Raw genomic sequence first — 21,526 nt, forward strand, 5'->3', positions numbered from 1 at the left:
TTTTGAATTAGACAATAAAAATTTTACTGATTATTTTATAATGTACATTAAAATAGTTGTATAGTATGTTTATATTACACCTGAAATTGAATAGTTTCATTTGACTTTATACACATTTTTCATATTTTAAGGTGTATTTATTTGTGTTCTATAGTACTTTAAAGCACTTTAAATGTTTTCATTTTTATGTTTATAAATATTTCAATAGAAATTCATTTTGATGTAATATTTGAATAGAATAGCTTAGATATGATGATCTCAAACAATGGTTCCATGTAAATAAATTTATCCCTTAATGGTATTGATCTTTGATTTTTACGATTGTATATTTGAGTGAAAATTTAGTCCATAATCCTTGAACTTTGAGTATTATTTGATAGATTGTGATATTATCTATTGCTTCTATTAAGAGATCCGAAGCAATTGTAGGATCTTACAAGTGAAAAAATTTATATTATTACAACAATAAAATTATTGATCAAACATTATTTACGTGGGAAGAATTCAAATGTAAACGTTTTGATTTTGTAATTATTGCAACAGTGGTAGGTATCATACTTTGGTATGTGAAAATGTTGATATATAGCATTGTTAGCCAACTAGATATTCGACGAATTTTAGTTTTTATAATTAATTATTAACCATCACAATAAGCCGTCTTTGATCAAACTTCTTTATTAAGAATTTGGTTATGAATTTTGTTACAAAATTTAACATTTCAAAATAATCATCATTGTAATGGTGAGAGAATTATTAAAATTTGATTGGGGTAAAAATCTTTTTTCATAAGTGAATATTCGTTTTAACTTTTCAGCATTAGATTGTACAGAAAGTTATATGTTTGTTTAATTTTATTTTTTATATATAGACACAAATCTTATCTCTCTTTTTTTCTCTTCCTATATGATTTTCACCTTGTATTGATAGTGTTGGTAAAACATCTATTCTCACTTCTCTAGTACATTATACTTAAATTTTTGTATCTATATTTGCGCTGATTATCCGATGTCATTCATTTGTGAAGCAATTTGTGTTTGTTTTATGTTTTTTTTTTTTTTTTTTTTTTTTTTAATGTGATAATGTTACTTTTAGTGTGCATTTGATGTTTGGAGTGAAAGAAAGCCTAGATTGTTTTTGTGAATTGTGGTTTGTGTTTGTGTAACCGACTTGAGAATTGATTGTTGATTTGTTTATAGAGAGCTATAGTAATTATTGAAATGGAGACGCAGAAAAGCTAAGGAAATTAAATGTAGAGGATTGTGCATAAGGCTGTGGTGATTATGATCGTAAAACATCATCCCATCCTTGTAGAATCCATGAGTCGCGCCAAAGGAAGAAGAGCAAATACTTGTCAGAGATCAACAAAATCTACTCCTAGTCGTCCTCCAGGCATGACATCTAGGAAACCCTCCAAGGGTACTGCCATTGCCTCTTCATCGGAATTGCTAGACAACTGCTCAGCTCAGCACAGCAAGTGACATCGCCGAATGCAAGCAGCCGGATGCGAATTTATTGAAGGAATTTTTTGGTGGCCTGGTTTCAGAAAGTTCTCATTTCTTGATGCTGATTTTGCAAGCACAGTATCCATGCTGGAAGAGCAAGCCAGTGGTGACAGCCGCAACTTTCAGATCCCAAACAGAAGTGCGCGACTATGTACGCAAGGCTTGGGAGACTCCAACCCCCAGCATTGCTGTCATGAGGCTGAGTGCGGAGCTGATGAAGTGGAATCTCGACAGAGCTGGAGAATATTAACCAGTTAAAAAACAAAAAGACTGCAATGTTTCATTAATATTTGAATGATGGATATGGAAATAAACTCCCTTTTGCAAGTATGATTCATTTCAAATTTGGTGAATAATGATTGTTTGATTTTGTGTTAGGGAGAATGATTCACGTCAGTTCTTAGTTTCTCATATAAGAAAAATAAAAAAATAAAACTTCTTTCAATAGTTAATCAAATGTTAGTCACAATACTTGTATATTTTTTTTTTTATAACGTAGGAATCTACGACTTCTACCTTTTGAGTTTGCACTACATAAACCCCAAGCGAGCGAGTGCAATAGCCTCTAAATCATGCCACCAAGTTAAGCCACCTTGGGCAAGTCCCGGGCAATAAGCTCAATCAAAAAGGTTACGGCAAGATTCTAACAGGTGGAAATATATTTTCATATCTATACAAGTTCATCCAAAACCATAGAATAGCCATTTTCCTCAACTACAACAAACGTTATCATTGAACTTCACTATAAAAAAAATTATGGCCAAACAAGTATCTCATAAAACCATCTATCCAAACAATAAAATTCAAGTTATTTGCAACAATAATAATACTAATAATCTCTCTTTCTTGGCTCAATCAATGAATAGCCATTTCGCATGTATCTGAAGGTGGCTAGGATGAAGAGGAGCTGCTGATCAAAATCAGAAAATTGTGGATCGCATTCTCCAGGTTGGCTCTCGCCTCAACCGAAATAGTGTCTCCAGCTCTGTCGAGAGTCCACTTCATCAGCTCCGCACTGCGCCTCATGACAGCAATGCTGGGTGTTGGAGTCTCCCAAGCCTTCCACAGATACTCGCGCACTTCTGTTGGGATCTGAAAGTTGCGGCTATCACCATTGGCTTGCTCTTCCGGCATGGACACTATGCTAGAAATATCAGCATCAAGAAATGAGAACTTTCTGAAACCACCAAAAAATTCTTTCAATAAATTTGCATCCGTCTGCTTGCATCCGGCGATGTCACTTGCTATGCTATGAAGTTTCTCGAGCAACTCGGATGAAGATGTAGAGGCAGTGACCTTGGAGGCGTTCCTAGATCTGGAATTAACCATAGTTAAACTGAAGTCTACGTAAGGATCCGATAAGTATTTGCTCTTCTTCTTTTGGCGCGGTACATGGCTTCTACGACCATCACCACCACATCTTGAAACACCCCCGTCTACATTTTTCGATCTTTTCTTAGCTTCCATTTCAACGATTGATACTGTTCTCAACAAACAAGTTAATTTTCAAGCTTGTTACACAAACAAAAACACAAACCACAAGTTACAAAAACACCAAAGAATAATTACATTAAAAGTATCATAATCAAATTTTTTTTAAAAAAATTACATCAGAAAAAAATAGTGGATAATCAACCTAAATAGAAATGTAAAAATTTAAAAATAATATGCTTGAGAAGTGAGAACAAATGTTTAAACAACAATATTAGCAAAAGATAACATATATATATATATATAGAGAGAGAGAGAGTGTGAAAATGTTTGGATCTGTGTATGTACATGTAAGAAAAAGGAGGAAAACAAGGGATGTAGCAGTGTTTCTGAGTTGGCATGATATTTAAATAAATATTAAAAAAGAGAAAGGGTACTTTTGATATTACACTCTTTGCTATTGTACTCTGCATTGAATGAAAATCTCAGTATTTAGATTTTTTTTATTATGCATTAATAGTAATTGTATAATAAATTATATTCAAATCATCTAAATTACAGATAAGTTGGTGTTTTTAATTCAAATTGGTTAAATTACCTTAATCACAGCTGTAAATATTGAGTAGGTTGGCTGTAAATATTGAGTAAATTGGTGTTCTATTACATTAATCACAACCGTAAAAAGTTTAATCGCAATTGTAAATATCATGCCAACTCAGAAATACTGTAATATCCCTTGTGTCTGTACATACAAGAGAAATGAGAAAAACAAGGGATACAGCAGTGTTTCTGAGTTGGCATGATATTTAAGTAAATATACAATAAAAGGATTATTAATTATTTTATAATCTACATTAAAATAATTGGATCGTATGCTTATATTGCTCTTGAAATTGAATAGTTTCATTTGACATTATTAACATTCTTTCTATTTTAAGGTGTGTTTATTTGTGTCATGTGGTACTTTACAACTTCAAATGTTTTCATTTTTATGTTTAAAAATATTTCAATATAAATATATTTTAATAGAAAATTGGGTGTGGTCGTTTGAATTTTTTTACGGATGTGTGGTAAATATGAATATATCTTGAATAATGAATAAATGTATTACACTAATTCGTTGAATTATAAATAATTAAATAAGTACCTCATGCATGCTAAAGGTAACTTAACAAAAAATATATATATATATATATATATGCGAACGATTCCACTGGATGAGATAGAAAATATTTATTGAAATATCATCAATTTGTTTGCATATTTTTTTCAGGTTCCTTACTTTCTATTGATGTGTTTCAGTCATGTTTTTCCAATTTTCAAGTCTAAGTTTATTATTATTAGGTCTATTGTTTAGGGTTTTATTTGTGTTAGATGATTATATGTAGTTACAATTTAATTATTTTTTTTTACGGGGATCAGATTGTAATATTTCAACAAATAATAATAATAATAATAATAATAATAATGATAATAATATTTTTTTATAAAAAAAATAATAATTTCAGAAGTATATTGAAAACAATTTTAAGAGGGAAGATTGTAATATTTCAACATGAGGTGTACCGAAGAGAAATACATATTTTATCTATATTTTTTAATATTTATTTGTAATATTATGTCAACTCAGAATCATTGTTATTTGTCATATTTCATTAAAAAAATAGTATATTTGTAACGGAATTCCGTTCCTAAAGGTCACGTAGCTAACGTAATTCCATTTCTAATTCTGAAACGGAAAAAGTGAATTTAAGAACGAAAAAATCTCGTTACAAAATTGATAATTTCTTACCGTGTTTGTCATATATATATATATATATATAGACACAAGTAATTTATCTCTCTCTTGAGTTTTTATTTTTGCAGATATTGTTGGTGAAGCATCTGTCCCACTTCTCTCTCAGGTAGTTACTCTTAAATTTTGTATCTTCATTTTTGTTGATTATCATGTATTTTTTGTATTATGATATTTTTATGTGATTATAACTTTAGTATAATCTTAATGTTTGTATGTTTAAGGTTAAAAAACACCGTCCTCTACATTTTTCGATTTTTTCTTAGTTTCAATTTCAAAGATTATACTAAAACACAATAATCAATTTTCAAGGTTGTTACACAAACCACAAGTCACAAAAACACCCAAGAATAATTACATTAAAAGCACCATAATCAAATTTAAATAAATAAATATTGTTTAAAAAAAAACACGGGATAATCAACATAAATAAAGATAAAAAAAATTAAAAATAACATACTTGAGAAGTGAGAACAAATGCTTAAACAACAATATCAACAAAAAATAATATATATATAGAGAGAGAAGATGTTTGGATATGTGTCTCTACATATACATATAAGAGAGGGGAGGAAAACAAGGAGTACACCAGTATTTCTGAGTTGACATGATATTTCAAGTAAATATTAAAAAGGAGAAAGGGTAATTTTGATATTGCATTCATTGCTATTGTATTCTGCATTGAATGAAAATCTTGGATTTAGATTTTTTTTTTTAATTATTATGTATTAATAGTAATTGTATAATAAGTTATATTCAAATCATCTAAATTACAGATAAGTTGGTATTTTTAATTCAAATTAATTAAATTACCTTAATCATAGCTGTAAATATTGAGTAGGTTGGTATTCTATTATATTAATGACAACTATAAAAAGTTTAATAGTAATTGTAAATATGAAGTAAATTGTGGTTTTATTACATAATATGAATTGTATCTTTTTTTTTTTTCTTTTTTTTTAATTATACAATAAAAGATTTATTAATTATTTTATAATCTACATTAAAATAGTTGAATTGTATGCTTATATTACATTTGAAATTGAATAGTTTCATTTGACATTATACATATTCTTCATATTTTAAGGTGTGTTTATTTATGTTTTATAGTACTTTAAAACACTACTAGTAGGTGTGTTTGTTTGAGGGTTTGGATTTTAAGTTGGAATTCGAATAGTAAAAATTTTGAATTTGAATAGTTGTATGATGTAATATAAATAGGTTTTGATGTAATGTTTTAAATGTAAAATTGATTTTTAATATAATATAAAAAATAAAAAATAGGTGTTTGATTTGATATTTTTTTGGGGGGGAGGGGAATGGGATGAATAGTAAATTTAAAATCCAATTCCCCAAATGAACACACATGTTTCCATTTTTATGTTTAAAAATATTTCAATATAAAATTATTTTAATGTAATATTTGAAAAGAAAATTGGGTATGCTGGTTTGAATTTTCTACCATGTGTGACAAATGTAAATATATCTTGAATAATGAATAAATGTATTACACTAATTGGTTGAATTATAAATAATTAAATAAGTATCTCATATGAAAGTTAACTTAACAATATATATTAGAAAAAATTTATTGAAATGTCATCAATTTGCTTGCATATTTTTTCCGGGTTCCTTGCACCAACCTACTCAATATTTACAAGTCATGTTTCAATCATGCATTTTTAATTTTCAAGTCTAAAATTATTTTTTTATTAGGTCTATGATTTAGGGTTTTATTTGTGCTTGGATTATATGTAGTTATAATTTAATAATTTTTTTAATGGGGAGGTTGTAATATTTTAACAAATAATAATAATAATGATAATAATAATTTTTTATAAAAAATCTTGAAGTGTACTGAAGAAATTTTTAGGGGGGAAATTGTAATATTTCAACGTACTTAAGAGAAATACATATTATATCTTTTTTATGTTTTTTAATATTTATTTGAAATGTCATGCCAACTCAAAATCATTATTATATCTCATATATATATATATATAGATACAAGTACTTTTTTTCTCTTTTGAATTTTCATCTTTTGCAGATATTGTTGGTGAAGCATCTGGTCTCACTCTCTATCAGATACATTACTCTTAAATTTTGTATCTTTATTTATGTTGATTATCACTTGTTTTTTGTGAAGCAATTGGTGCTATATATTTATATATATATATATATATATTCTATTTTTTTTTTATGTGATTATAACTTTAGTATAATCTCAATGTTTGTATATTTAGAGTTAAAGAAACACCTCCTTTATATTTTTCGATCTTCTCTTAATTTCCATTTCAACCATTAATACAATTCACACAAACAAAAACACAAACCACAATTCACAAAAATACCCAAGAATAATTACATTAAAAGCGCCATAGTCAAATTTCAAAAAAAAAAAATTGCTTCAGGAAAAACACTAGATAATCAACATAATCGAAGATATAAAAATTTAAGAACAACATAATTGAGAAGTAAGAACAAATGCTTAAACAACAATATCAACAAAAGATAATATATATATATATAGAGAGAGAGAAAAAAAATGTTTGAATTTGTATATGTACATGTACAATATAAGAGAAATGAGGAAACAAATGATACGACAGTATTTCTGAATTAGCATAATATTTCAAATAAATATTGAAAAGGATATTTCCTCTGCCTCTGCATCCAAATTGCTAGATAAATTGATAGTACAACATGTGACGTTAAAAGTGCAAAAATGCAAATGCAAATTTATCTATGAAATTTTTTGGTGGCTTTCGAAACTTTTCATATCTTGATGCTGATCAAGCCAACAAGGTATCAATGCCCGATGAGAAACACAAATTTCAAATCCCAGAAAAAGTTTATTTATGAAAGAATTATGACACCAAACATTGATCAAATACTCTTTTAGTTCATGTTATTTATGAAACCCTGCAACTTACATGCACCTCGAGTAATTAATCACTAAAAAAAGTTATTTTATACCAAAAAAAAGTTTAGTTTACATAAGATTATGTATTTTTTAATGTTAATTATTGTTTACAAAGATAATTTCTGTTCAAATAAATAACTTAGATATGATGATGCTCACACAATGGTTCTATGTGAATGAATTTATCTCTTAATTGTATTGATCTTTGATTTCTACGACCGTATATTTGAGTGAAAATTTAGTCTATAATCATTGAAGTTTGAGTATTGTTTGATAGATTGTGATATTATTTGTTGCTATTATTAAAATATCCGAAGCAATTATAGGATCTTACAAGTAGAAAAAGTTATATCATTACAACAATGAAATTATTGATCAAAACTTTATTATTGATGTAGGAAGAATTCAGATGTAAATATTTTGATTTTGTAATTATTGCAACAATGGTCTTTTGGATATCATATTTTGGTATGTGAAAATGTTGATATATAGCATTATTAGCCAACTAGATATTGGTCAAACTTTATTTTGATCAAACTTTTTTATTATGAATTTTGATTAAATTTGATTAAATTTAACATTTCAAAATAATCATAATTGTAATGGCGAGTGAATTCTTAAAAAATAACTTGGATAAAAATCTTTTTTTCACCAGGTGGATAATCGTTTTAATTTTTCAACGCTAGATTGTGTTTTTCAAATATATTGGTTTGTAATATTAATTAAAAATTCATCTATTTTTCTCATGTGTATATTTGAGTATTAAAATTCATTTGAACTTTTAGCATCTATGATCAAAGACAAAATATAGAGCTTCGTTTGGACAAACGACTTTAGAATTTTGGAGTTTTAGAATAATTTAAATTAAAAAAAAAAATTGAACTGAAAATTTATATTTTTTTTATTTGAAATGTGTGAAATTTTGAAAATATTTTGGATAATGTTTTATTATAATAATTAAATACTAAATAAAGTGATGAGTGTGGAAATAAAATAGTATCTCGGTCCCTTAACAATCTAATTATTTTTTGTTATTTTGGTCAATCTCATAATTTTAGTAATTTTACTATCTATATAACATTACAAATATTCTTCTAATTTATAATATATTACACAAATTTAGTTTTTTTTTTTAATTTCTACTGCATTTCAATATAATACTAATATTTATAAAATTTCGTACAAAAAACAAATAGATAAATAAATATGGAACCGAGAAAATATTAATTTAATACTCTCTCTGTCATCCAAATCTATTCTCACGTTGTCATCCAAATTTATTCCCGTTTTCTTTTTTAGTAAAAAAATCTCACATTTTTTTACCAAAAAAGGAAAAATTTCTATGTTTACATATTTTTCTTAAAATTCGTACCCGATCAAATGAGCACACAATTGGGCGACAGAGAAAATACATTATTTATATTGGGCCTAGCGGGGCCCTTTTACCCATGTCCAAAGCCGATTTTTTCTGTGATTAACATTTCATTGTATTTCTTTAGTTTTAATTATATTTCAAAACAATTATTATCATTACTCAATACTCTCGTGAAATATTTAGATAAAAATTATGAATAATTATCTAAACAATATTACTTCAAACTATACAAATACAAAAATAAACTAAATCAAACACACCCTTACATAAAATATGAAATTTGTATATTTTTTTTCTAATAGTGAATTGTTTCATGAAAGTTATATCTACTTTGTTATATATTTATGTAAAAACACTTATACCAATAAATTTATTATATTATTACACCTTAAAAAGATTTCGTAAGTCGAGTTTTTCCTAATTTTATTATTTGAACTCTGCGTTTTTCGAAAAAAATATATTTTTCTCTCTTACAAAACATCTCATAAAACATTATTTTCGTATCAAACTCAAATCAATTTTTTTTCAAACTCATCAAAAGAAACATATTAAATTATTTAGTTGACATGTAATATACAAATTAAATTTGAACATAATATACATATTTCTGAATATAAATTATTATTTAACCTAATATAAATATATATTAATACTCCCTCCGTCCCTCAAAAAGGGTGGCATTTGTTTTTTCCATGTAAATTTTTTAATATTAATATTATATTGGATTGTAGTAAAAAGACAAAAATACCCCTATTAGTATGGTGTGTAATATAAAAATAATGCCATTTGTGTAATATATTGTAAATTGAAAGGGTATTTATTATGTGAAGTAGGTAGTACAATTCCTAAATTAGAAAATAATAACCTTGTTTTGGAACGAACGAAAATAAAAAATGATAACCTTTCAATTGGACGAAGGGAGTATAATATTTTTAATATAATATTAATTTTAGTATAATATAAAATTTAAAAACAAATACTTCAATTTTCTTAGAAAAATATTAATAAAAACCGTGTTAAGGAAACTAAAAAAAAAACACACACACACAAAGAAGATATTACTCTTACAAGAATTTACTTGTCATTTTGACAAAATTATCCATATATATATATATATACTAGAACCCGGCGCGCGATGCCGCCCCGGTGTGTACAATAAAAATAATTTCATATAAAACATATACATACACATGTAAAACAAGTAAACAAGTTCGATATGATTGCAACAAAATCAAAGTAAAATAACCTTAACATTTAACTCAAAACGTGATGCAAATTTTAGGTCACTTACTGTACTTGCTAGTGGCTGGAAGTGAGATTGAAAGTAAGAAAGTTAAGCCTAAACCATAGACGCCTATTTTCATAAAATGATTTCAGCTTAAGAGGAGCTTAAGAGGGTAGTTTTTAGCTTATTAACAGCTTTTAGCTGTTTGATCAATCAGAAATAGTTTTTTGGATTCAAAAAGCTAATTTTTTTAAAAGCTCATTCACCCAGTGTTTTGAAAGAGTTTTTCATTTTAATTTTGGTTATTCCTTATTTACCTTTAAAACTTAATTATTTTTTTATACATATAAATATATTTGTATAGTTGTATTTATTAATTATTTTTAATATATTTAATATTAAATTATATTTTTATTTTTGTAAATTTAAAATAATTACTATTATTAATTATTACACATAAATTATTTTATTTGTAAAATATATAAATTTTTAAAACTAAATCAAATAAAAAAAATAAAGGTTAATAATTTATTTATATATATTAAAACAATAATTTAACATAATAAAGATATATATACGAAAAATTTATTATTTTATATTTTACATAATTTCAATAAAAAATTATTATTTTTTAGTAAAAATAATTTTCTCAAATCTAAATAATAAAAATAAAAATAAATATTTTATAATTTTTTTATAATTTTTAATAATTAATAACAAAAATTCTCATAAATTTCAAACCAAAATGAACAAAATTAAATATTTTAAAAAATAGCATATCAATGTCCTTAATAATCATTTTATATATAAACAGCTAATGTCAAACAATTATTTTACCAAACACTTTAATACAAACCGCTAATTGAATCAGATAGTCAAACCAACTAATTGAATCAGCTAGCAACTAACAACTAATTGAATAAGCTAACAGGTAAAAACTATCTGCTAATTGCCAAACGCACCCTAAGTAAAATAAGAAGACAGACATCTTCTATTCCAAAAAAATTTAAAACATGCGGATGACAACGAAATGATCTTTTTAGTAAATTCCACAAAAAAAAAAAAGATATGTTATATGATTATTACCAATTTTCTTTAAGGTGCGTTTGTTTGGGGATTGGATTTTAAATCCACTGTTCATCCTATTCCCCAAAAAAAAATATCAAATTAAACACCTATTTTTTATTTTTTATATTATACTAAAAATTAATTTTATATTTAAAATATCAAATCAACACCTATTTATATCGCGTCATACAACTATTAAAATTTAAAATTTTTATTATTCAAATTCCAACTCAAAATTCAAACCCCCAAACAAACACAAATGTAAGTAATGAAACATCTACAAGCATCAGTAAAGTCATAATATATTCCATGTAAACCAACTATATGTAATAAAAAAATATTATTGTTTAAATTAATTAATTACTGACCATGTAAGTAAAAAAAAGGCAAAAATGCATAAGACCAATTTCACCTAAAAAAAAAAAAAAAAAAAGGCAAAAATGCATAGACCAATTTCACCTAACGGTGAAGGAAAGGACAAAGATGTAAATAAGAGAAATAGTAAAATAATAATTTCAAATGGCAGAAGTACAATTCTTGTATTATATATATAGGTATGTACCATTTCAATTCAAATTCAATTTTTTATTATTATTATATTTTTCATATTCATTAAATTTAAAATTATTGTTCTATTAATGATTTGATATCTTCTATTTATAATAAATAATTTTTACACTACCAATACAATTACTTATATAAAAAATAATAAAATATTATTATAATTTATTATTAATTAATTAATTAAACATATTATCTTAAATATTGAATCATTATTAAAAGAATTCAATTGAGTCGGAACTTATTGAGTTTTATTTTATTTATTAAAATTTGTATTAAACTCTAATTTTACGAAAAGGTATAATTGTTAGGTTTTTTAAACATAATCTTTCTTCCCCTCAATTCAAATGAATTTTTTAAAATTTTATAGTAAATTAACAAATAATAATATTTTATTAGTGTATAAAAATGTGTAAAGGGTGTGTTTGTTTGGAGGACTGGATTTTAAATCTACTATTCATCTCATTTTTTTTTCAAAAACATCAAATCAAACACCTATTTTTTATTTTTTATATTATACTAAAAATTAATTTTACATTCAAAACATCACATCAACACCTATTTATATCAGATCATACAACTATTCAAATTCAAAATTTTTACCATTCAAATCACAACTTAAAATCCAAATCCAAACCTTAAACAAACACACCCTTAATATATTTGTCTTACTTGATATGTATAAATTAACCGTATATTTACAATTTAGGTAAAAAAATAAAAAATATTTGATATATTACTTCAATTCAAACGAAAAAAGTGATTTATTTAAATAAAGTACTATATTAAAAATATTATTTAAATTATATGTATAAATTAATTGTATATTTACAATTTAGATTAAAAAAATATATATATATTGATATATTACTTCAATTCAAACGAAAAAAAAGTAATTTACCTAAATAAAAATTTAAATTATATGTATAAATTAATTGTATATTTATTATAGATGAAAATAAAAAAAATATTTTGATATATTACTTTAATTCAAACAAAAAATTCATATAATATTTTTTAAAATAAAAAAAAATTATGTAATTTTTTTAAAATAAAATGAGAATTTATTTTAAATCTTAAAACAAATTTTATTCAATATTTGTTAAAGTATAAATCATATTTAAGATAATTTTCGAAACTATTTTGCAAAAATATAAGCAATTGAAAATCCCGAAGTATTCATTTTCTACCTAAGACATGAAATACCGATTTTACCCTTCTGTTCATTTTCAGAGATGCCATGCCACCTCAGAACCGTCTACGCATCTTTCTTTCCGCTCCCCCTTTTTTATATAAAACGACAGATCCCTCTCTACTTCTCCCTCTCCCCTATACACTATTCTGTTCGCTTTGCTGATTTTGTGGCGGAGCCAGTGCTTTCACTCTCCTCCTCCTCCTCCTCAAGGTTCATTCTCCTTAGTTTTCTGCTTTTGTAATTTTTTAGTTTCGCTTTGATTATCCATCTGGTGTTGTTTGCCAACCAAATGGGGCTAATTTTTGGCGGTGGTGTTGATCTTTGTTGTGTTTGTAGTTTTCCTAGTGATCTCTATGCGAATGTATCTGTAATTGTTTGAATTTGTCATTTTTGTCTGTTCGGAACATGCGGGTTTGGTTTCAATTGTGTTTCGCTTGATGTTTGACTGTGCGTGGAAGAAAACCTAGAGCTGTTTTTTTTTTTTTTTTTTAATTGATTGTGGTTTGTGTTTGTGTAACAGCGTTGGCAATCGATTATAGATTTGTTTGTGGAGAGAATTGTGGTGTTTTGTTGAAAATTATTGGAATGAAGTCTAAGAAGACTTCGGGAAACAAGGAGGAGGGTGTTTCGGGATGTGCTAAAATGGCCATTGAGGAGAAGGCTGGTTCCTTGTGTAATTCATCTGAGGAGCGTGCCTCTGGTCACATTAGGGAATTGGATGATCGCATTTCAGGAAATGATAAGAGAAATAATGAAGCTGGGGGAAGTAGTGGAAGTGAGATAAAGGATGATGATCTGCAGGTTTATGTGGGGGTTTCTGAATCCGACCAAGGAATCGAGGATGGGAAGGTTCGGGAATATAAGAAGAGATGTGGCACATTGCAGTGTTCTGAGCCTAGATCTCCGGAAACAATAGATGTTTCTGGAAAGGGCTTTAATTTGTTTGTCGAAGTTTTTGGTCCGTTAGATGGAATATCTGACAGTGATCGTTTTCGTGAGCACGTGTCAGAAGGCGGTGATTCAAATAAGGAATGCTCGATCAAAGAGGATGGAGATTTGTCCACTTGTGTTAAAAACAAAAGTGAAGAGGAAGGTGTTGTCGGAGAGCAAGAATCGGCATTTAATGTGAATAGTTTGGTGTGGATTAAAACCAAATCCAGCCTGTGGTGGCCAGGGATTGTGTTCGAAGCTTCTGAACCTGCGAACAACGTGGAAAAATCTGAAAAGTGGGCTGACTTCCATGTTAGGTTCTTTGGAAATGCAAATTCTGTTTGGTGCAGTAATTCCGAATTGAAGCCTTTCGTTGATTACTTTGACCAGATGTCAAGACAGATCGAAGGTAGAAACTTTGTTGGTTCGGTAGAGAAGGCTGTGTGTGAGATTGGTCAGCGTGTGAGGTTGCAGATGACTTGCCGCTGTTTCTTGAAAGAAGGCCAAACATTTTCTCTTCAGTTACCATTGGAAAGTAAAGACAATAAGTACATCAACAATGCTTTGTCATTGTCACAGTTTCAGCCAGCAAGATTTGTTGCAGAAATCCGAAATCTTGCCGTGTCTGTCAATCCACCTGGTAGAATTGAGCTGACAGTAATGAAAAGTCGAATCTCGGCGTATTACTGTTCAACTGGCCACCTTGAATTACCCGTACAACTAGTTAAATCAAGCGAAGATGCTGCAAAGAATTTGCAGGATGGGTTGGCGCAAGAAGAGACGAATGATGACCATAAGAAGGCTTCTAGACAGCGGAAGAAATCTGTAAAGACCAGTGATGGCAGTCGTTATCCACTGAGGAGAGGGAAAAGGAACTGTGGTGAAGAAGATCGAGCTCATACTGGCAAAGTAACTTCATCTGGTAAAGCCAATGAATCCCGGGAAAGAAAGAAGAGCAAGTACTTGTCGTATCCTTATGTTGATGTCAACAACAAGAAAATTGCGAAATCCAACGAGGAGGAAAAAGCAGATGAACCCGAGATTAATTCAAGTGCCTCAACCAAATCGACTCCACGAGGAAGATCAAATGGCGCGACATCTGGGAAAAGAGGATCTAAGAAGCCTCCCAACTTCTGTTTCATATGCAGTGAAGTAGGCAATATTACAGCCTCTTCATCCGAATTGCTGAGTCAATTGAAGAGAACAGCTCGTGGTTGTATTCTAATCACTGGAAGCGAGCAGGATGATTCGATGAAGAGATTTGTAACTGGCTTCAGAACTGCTCCGTGGCTTACGGCTGTTAAAGCAAGAAAACCATCCGTGACCAAGGAGAAACCGAGTGATTCCAAAAACCTGGCTGGAGCTGGAGTATTGCCGGAAAAAATTAAAGAGGCGGGAGCCTCCGAAAAGAAGAGAGTTTATCGTAAATCTGTCAAGAAGACTGGAGAGTCTGTTGACGACCGAGTCTCCAAAACTAATGATCCGGAACTGAATGGAAATGGAAAGCGTAGGAGGGCGAAGAAGAAGGAAAAGATTATCCCGGCAGTGCAGCAGTCTGCAAACAGTTTTGTCGGCACAGATGTGAAAGATGATAATCCCAACTTCTCCGGTACTATTAGCTTCCAGCCGGCTAGCTCGGATCTACCTGAAAATGAATCTGCACCTAAGAAAAGAAATGTTCACGGCAAACAGCCTACAGGCACCTTCGATGATAAAGCTAACCCCAATAGCTCGAGCTTGATTAGCTTCCAGAAGAGTTCCCCAACCGCGCCTGAAATTGGAACTCTACCTGAAAAAAGTGAGGAATGTAGCGAGGAGCCAACAAGAATTTCTGTAGTCGAAGATGCAAAAGAAATTCCTGATAAATCGTGCGTCGTCGGCTTCCAGCAGACTCCCTCAGATGTGACCAAAACTGAAAAAAATACACCCGAGAAGGCAGAGGGGTCCGATGCGCATCCTAAGAGAAGCAAAGTTGCCGAACTGCCAGATTTAAATGGGAACCAACCCGTCGAGCCGGTCAACGAAATTCCATCGGGAGGGGCTGCCAATCATGGCTATCATTTCGCTAATTTTATCGGAAGCCATCAAAGTTTCGGACGATCTCCTTATCATAGCATGCCTCCTGGGATGGAAGGATTAGTCCCGATAAATTTGGGCATTGCTCAGCCGCCACCGGTAGCCAAGAATCTTCCGAATCCCAACATTCGATCAAGCCGGATGAATTTTTTTCAGAATACCGAATTTTCAGCCGGAGGTCGCGACCCCAATGCGAATGCTAATACGAGGATAATTTCATTTGGTTCGCCTCCAGTTCCAGTGATCGGCACGACATCTGATGGCAAAAAAACAGAAATCAAAGAAAGAAAACGAAAACAAAAGACTCAGCAAGGCGCTTTGGTTATTCCGAATCTGAATGCGAATGTTTCAGATACCGGCTTGTTGGGAAACACCGTTCCAGAGGGAATTCCGATATTACCTGAAGGTACGCCGCAGCAGAAGAGGGGGAAAGTTAAGCCCAGCGCCGAATCAGGTTCGAGTGCGAAAATCAACGAAGATCCCGGAGGCAGTATTCTCCTCAACTTCGTCGCGGAATCTACTCTGCCCGCAAAAGAAACACTCGTTGCTAATTTTTCGCGATATGGGCTGTTGAAGGAGTCCGAGATTCAGATCAACGACGATTCCAGTGTGCAGATTGTTTACGAAAGGAGCTCGGATGCGAAATTCGCATTCAGAAGTTTGGAGAGAAGCAACCCGTTTGGAGAAGCTCTTTCGAGCTTCAATCTTCATTGCTCGCAGGGTGCTCCGAAGGCACCATTGAAAAAAAAGAACTTTCAGATGCCTAAACCTGTTTTGCCGACTCAAGTGCGACAGAATAATCCGGTCAGGGCTACGGAGACACCTGACATTGCTGTAATGCGACAGAATGTCGAGATGATGAAGGTGACTCTGGAGAGAGCCGGGGATACTATTTTGCCGGAAATGCGAGCGAGGCTGGAGACGGAGATCCATAATTTTCTCAACAAAATCAATAACATGGGCAGCTCTTCGTCGTAGGTTCAGGTACAAAAGCTATTCGTTGTTTTTTTAATCCTACCGTAGCTCCCGGTGCTAAAACTATTCGTATTTATTTGCACCTTTGCGGAGCTTGTTCGACAATTGTTTGGTGTTTTATGGAGGATAGGATCGATCGATTTTTGTTGTTATAATTTAGTCTTTTTAACTTGGATTATGATGCTATTCTCTGTTATTGAATGTTGGGAAACTATTAACTGCATTTTTGCTAATAACATTAGGACGTATTTATTCATGATCGCCGTCGCTTGAATTACTTGTTTAGATTGATCGTGCGTTTCTTTGTTTGAGCGTAGCGCGATGGATTATACTCGTGTAGTTGAGATTAGTACATTTTTGTTTGTTATTCGAGCGTTTGGCATGTTGCATTGTCGATATTTGGCGCGACAGTTCGTTGGGTAGGAAGGTAGGTAGTTTATCACATGCTAATAAGCTATGCATTTGAGACTTGTTCGACATGTAGTTCCGTCTTTGTCGACTGCGCTTGATATTTTTATTTAAATAATATTTTGATATGATATTAAGAAAGGATTCAGTTGCTCCTACAAAGATGCCAACGGTTACTTATACTAGTAGTGTATTATGTGGGCTTTTCGATTTTTTATTATCTAGATTTTATGTTTTTGGAAATAATATCTTTTTTATATATATTATTTAAATAAAAAAATTTAACTATCCATCCAAAATTTAAATCAAATATTGTTGCTTGTTGGATTTGTGATTATATATGTAGGGTTGGATGAAATATCTAACTATTTTTAAAATATGTATTTGAATAAATATATATATAATATAGTTATGGAACATATTGTACTATATAAGATATATAAAAATTTAAAATTTTTGTTACCATATTAGTATAAATATATTGCTGTAATACTTTTTTTTTTGTCTATTGTACTTATACATAAATTAATAGTACATGTAAAAATACTTTATTTGTAATTTTTCTAAAAATTAGAACGTAATTTGTTAAAAAAAATAAATATTTTTAAATGACACAACATAAATAGTAATATAGGTATTTTTAATTGGAATGAATAGAGTATTTTATTATTAAGCGAAAGTGTGAGACAATTTCCATATATTTACCATTTATATTTTATGTATAAATGAATTGCAGGGATAATTATATATATTTATAATATATATTTTCTCTCTGATTAATAAATAATAGTAATATTTTATTAGTTAGTAAAAATTTTTAATAGTTTTTTATATTTATGTCATTTGACTTTATGCATAAAAAAAAAAATTGTATGTATAATGATATTTTTGTAATTTAAGTAAAAATTAAAGAGTATTTTAATATTAGTATAATTATTTAAAGTAATAAAACCGACAAAAATAATATAAATGATACTTTGAATTTGAATTCGGCAAGACGAGTACAAAAATTAGTAAATGTGAAATGTGTGTTCCTCTTCTTATTATTCATCGTCACAACTAAAGTTCACAACAAACACATTTTATACTAAGTACATAGTACATATACAAAGGTTAAACTCAACTTCCCCTTCCATGCCGTGGCATAGATCATTTCATTCATTGCCCGAGATTCCTCCTCCCGGCGAACCACCGCCGCCGGCCGGCCATCAATTGCCTCCGTGATCGTCGGCAACTTGACCGCTCCCAAACATACTCTCCTTTCTTTTCGACACCCCGGAACCATCCACGTTCCCGCCCCGGAACTTCATCTCCGATCCCGCCCGAAATCGGGAGTCGACACCGCCGCCTCTCGAATCGACGTCGCTACCCGACACAAACGAATTTGCCGCGCCGGGTTGATATCGCGGAGGCGACGACGAAAACCTCGACGGCCCTCTCAAACCGTTCCCGCCTCTAAGCTCCATAATTTCCGGGTTCCTCGTCGAATCGACGAACGACGACGACGACCTGTCGCCGCCCAACGGAGCACCGTTCGAAACGGGCGCCGAGCTGAACGGCACGTCAGGACCCCACGACGTGAGCGCGTCTTTCTTGTTCGAAAAGAAGTGCCATGCCGCGAAAAGAAAAATGACGAAGAACAGCACCGGGCTCGACCAGAGGATGCTATTGAACTCGTTTTTCAACGCCGGGAGGTTCGAACGGTACATCGCGACGTACCCGTTCCCGAACCCGACGAGAACGTGCTTCTCGTGGTCGCTCGCGATCAACGGCATTCCCGTTCTCGTCGGATCGGAAACCTGCTGCGGGTTCAGAAACGTCGCGGCGATCTCGTCGAGTCCCGCCGTGAACATCAGCCGTAACCCGCCCGCCCGAACGTACTGCTGCGACGAGATATTGTAAACGGAGACCTTCTCCGAATCCGCGATCAGCAAATACCCTTTTATCGCCTGTAAAACACGAGGCTCGAACATGTCGAGCCTCCGTTTCGACCGAACCCGGCACATGAAATTCATCGTATCACCCAACAAAAACGCCTGCACCAAATCGCCGTCTGGCGTTATCCCGTACGCCTTCGACCGATCCATCGCGTCGAAAACGAAGCTCGTTGCGGAAGAACCGTTCCATCCCTCGCATTCTGATTCCTTCAACTTCATACTCCGCAAATCCAACGAACCCGCGCCGTTCTCCGTTAGAAACAAAAGCCGTTGCTTCATAAACGCAACGGGACGCCGATTCGGCGCAACAACGCCGTGCACCGTCCCGTCCTCCCGGAAAACGATGATTTCCCCGTCGTCATTCGTCGCGAAAATGTACCTCCTCCTACCTACATAATGCACTTCTAGCAACTTAATTCTCGACGACGATGACGTTTTCGACGATGATGATTCCGGGAACGCAAATGTGCGAATTTTTTCGACGTGCAACGAGCTCCATTCGTCGCCGCTCGACACCTCCCACGCGCGGTGCATCGCCACGACGCCGTTACCGTGTCCGGCAATGACGACGCTCTCATTTTTGTACGCCGATAAATACGACAGAATCGAAGTGACCTCCGACCGATCTTCCGCCGGCGGCGAGAAGGAATCGAATTCTCCGGCGACGTCGCCGCTCCTCAAAAACACATACAGCTTCCCCTTATCATCTCCGACGGCAAAATACTTAGTCGAACCATCAAAATCTCGATAAGGTAAAACGCTAATACACGTCGGGATCGAACTCAATTTCACAGCAGATACAAATTGAAATCTCTCAGACCAAAACGTATTGTATTTCGTAACTAACACAGTTTCAACTCCTCTCTTATCTAATTCATCACTACCGCCACGCAATTTACCATCGTCTTCCGAAATCCTATCCTTAATCTCATCAATCGATGTCGAAACATCGATTGTCTTTGCGCAATCAGTAAATCGAGACTCTAGCTTAGCAACGAGCTGCTTGAGGTTTTCAACTACCTCTTCGAGCTTTTCCAATTGAACTAGTTGCTTTTTAAGGAGGGAAGTTTTTAGGGTTTCGATTTCATTCGGATCATCTTCATCCGTTTGTTTTTGGGGGTCTGAAATTGAGGTTGGGGGAGCTTCTGATGCGAGAACCAGAGATGGGAAACACGAAAAAGCGAAAGATAACAGCAGGAGAAGAGCTAATAGGGAAACAAACTTACCTCTATTGGGAGAAGCAGCCATTGAATTGACGGGAAGGAAGAACCGATGATGATGGGGTCTGTGAGAATCGATGGGTTGGAGCTCAGAGATCTGAAAATAAACCGGAATTGATTTGGGGGCTAGGGTTTATATTTTTTATTTAGTTTTAAATTTTTAATTAAATTTTATGTAGTTTTTGAAATATAATAAAAATAAATTCAATTTGATATAAGAAAAATGTATTCATAGTTATAATTAAATCGAATCAATTACAAATAAAATATTTAATATTTATATTTAAATTGAATTTCTTTTATTAATAGAAATTAGTATATATAGTTGTATTATCAATATATATCTTAAATCTGGAGAAAAAATTGTAGAATTTTGTATATAATACGACTTATTATTTCGATACAGTGATAGATGGAGTGGTTATTCACCCTTATAAACTAAATATTCTCACATATTTATCAATGTGGGATAATATTCAATAATTTATTATTTTTATTTATGTACAAAAATCGACACAATATCTAAATTACGATATCTATTACTATATAATTGTCATATGAGATTATATGAAATACTTAACTAGAAATTCTAGCGAAAATGCCAAATTTCAAGTGATGTTTCATATGTCGGCTAGATTCTAATAAAAAAAAATAGTTTAAACGAATAATCCGCAAAGCAAGCAAACACGTAAGTGAGCGAAGGTTTTTGGCAAGCGTACTTCGGACAAATCAAGCGAATATTCAAATAGTTGAAGCGAACCTTTAGGCCAATTAATCAAACATTCAAATGGTTAAATGAGCATCACAGATTAATAAGTATTTATTTGTGAGATTTTACCCATAATTTTACTATTCTAACTTCATTTTCTCTAAAAAAAAAAATATCAAATCATATACTCAATTAC

General features: G+C 31.3%; 2 protein-coding genes across 2 annotated transcripts; one reads left to right on the forward strand and one right to left on the reverse strand.

The window, feature by feature from the left end:
• The first annotated feature begins 13,179 nt into the window (after positions 1 to 13,179).
• Positions 13,180 to 17,535, forward strand: LOC127255238 (uncharacterized). Its single transcript, XM_051280698.1, has 2 exons — positions 13,180 to 13,285; positions 13,596 to 17,535. Exon 2 carries the CDS (start codon positions 13,661 to 13,663, stop codon positions 17,057 to 17,059), a length of 3,399 nt encoding a protein of 1,132 aa, XP_051136655.1. The 5' UTR covers positions 13,180 to 13,285; positions 13,596 to 13,660; the 3' UTR covers positions 17,060 to 17,535.
• A 904-nt stretch (positions 17,536 to 18,439) lies between these two features.
• On the reverse strand, positions 18,440 to 20,747 carry LOC127255279 (uncharacterized membrane protein At1g75140-like). The gene is made up of 2 exons (XM_051280752.1): positions 20,628 to 20,747; positions 18,440 to 20,522 (listed from the first exon to the last, which is right to left on the reverse strand). Exons 1-2 carry the CDS (start codon positions 20,647 to 20,649, stop codon positions 18,673 to 18,675), a joined length of 1,872 nt encoding a protein of 623 aa, XP_051136709.1. The 5' UTR covers positions 20,650 to 20,747; the 3' UTR covers positions 18,440 to 18,672.
• Positions 20,748 to 21,526: the final 779 nt, after the last annotated feature.

This window comes from Andrographis paniculata, unplaced genomic scaffold (genome assembly GCF_009805555.1).
Source record: "Andrographis paniculata isolate CXL003 unplaced genomic scaffold, ASM980555v1 Contig53END, whole genome shotgun sequence".
NCBI classification, from domain to species: Eukaryota; Viridiplantae; Streptophyta; class Magnoliopsida; order Lamiales; family Acanthaceae; genus Andrographis; species Andrographis paniculata.

What these genes read in the sequence shown, in the direction of transcription:
- LOC127255238 (XM_051280698.1), top strand. Translation starts at nt 13,661, where the DNA reads ATGAAGTCTAAGAAGACTTCGGGAAACAAGGAGGAGGGTGTTTCGGGA.
- LOC127255279 (XM_051280752.1), bottom strand. Translation starts at nt 20,649, where the DNA reads ATGGCTGCTTCTCCCAATAGAG. An exon ending in GGCTGCTTCTCCCAATAGAG is followed by an intron (nt 20,523 to 20,627) that starts GTAAGTTTGTTT and finishes CCTCAATTTCAG; the next exon opens with ACCCCCAAAAACAAACGGAT.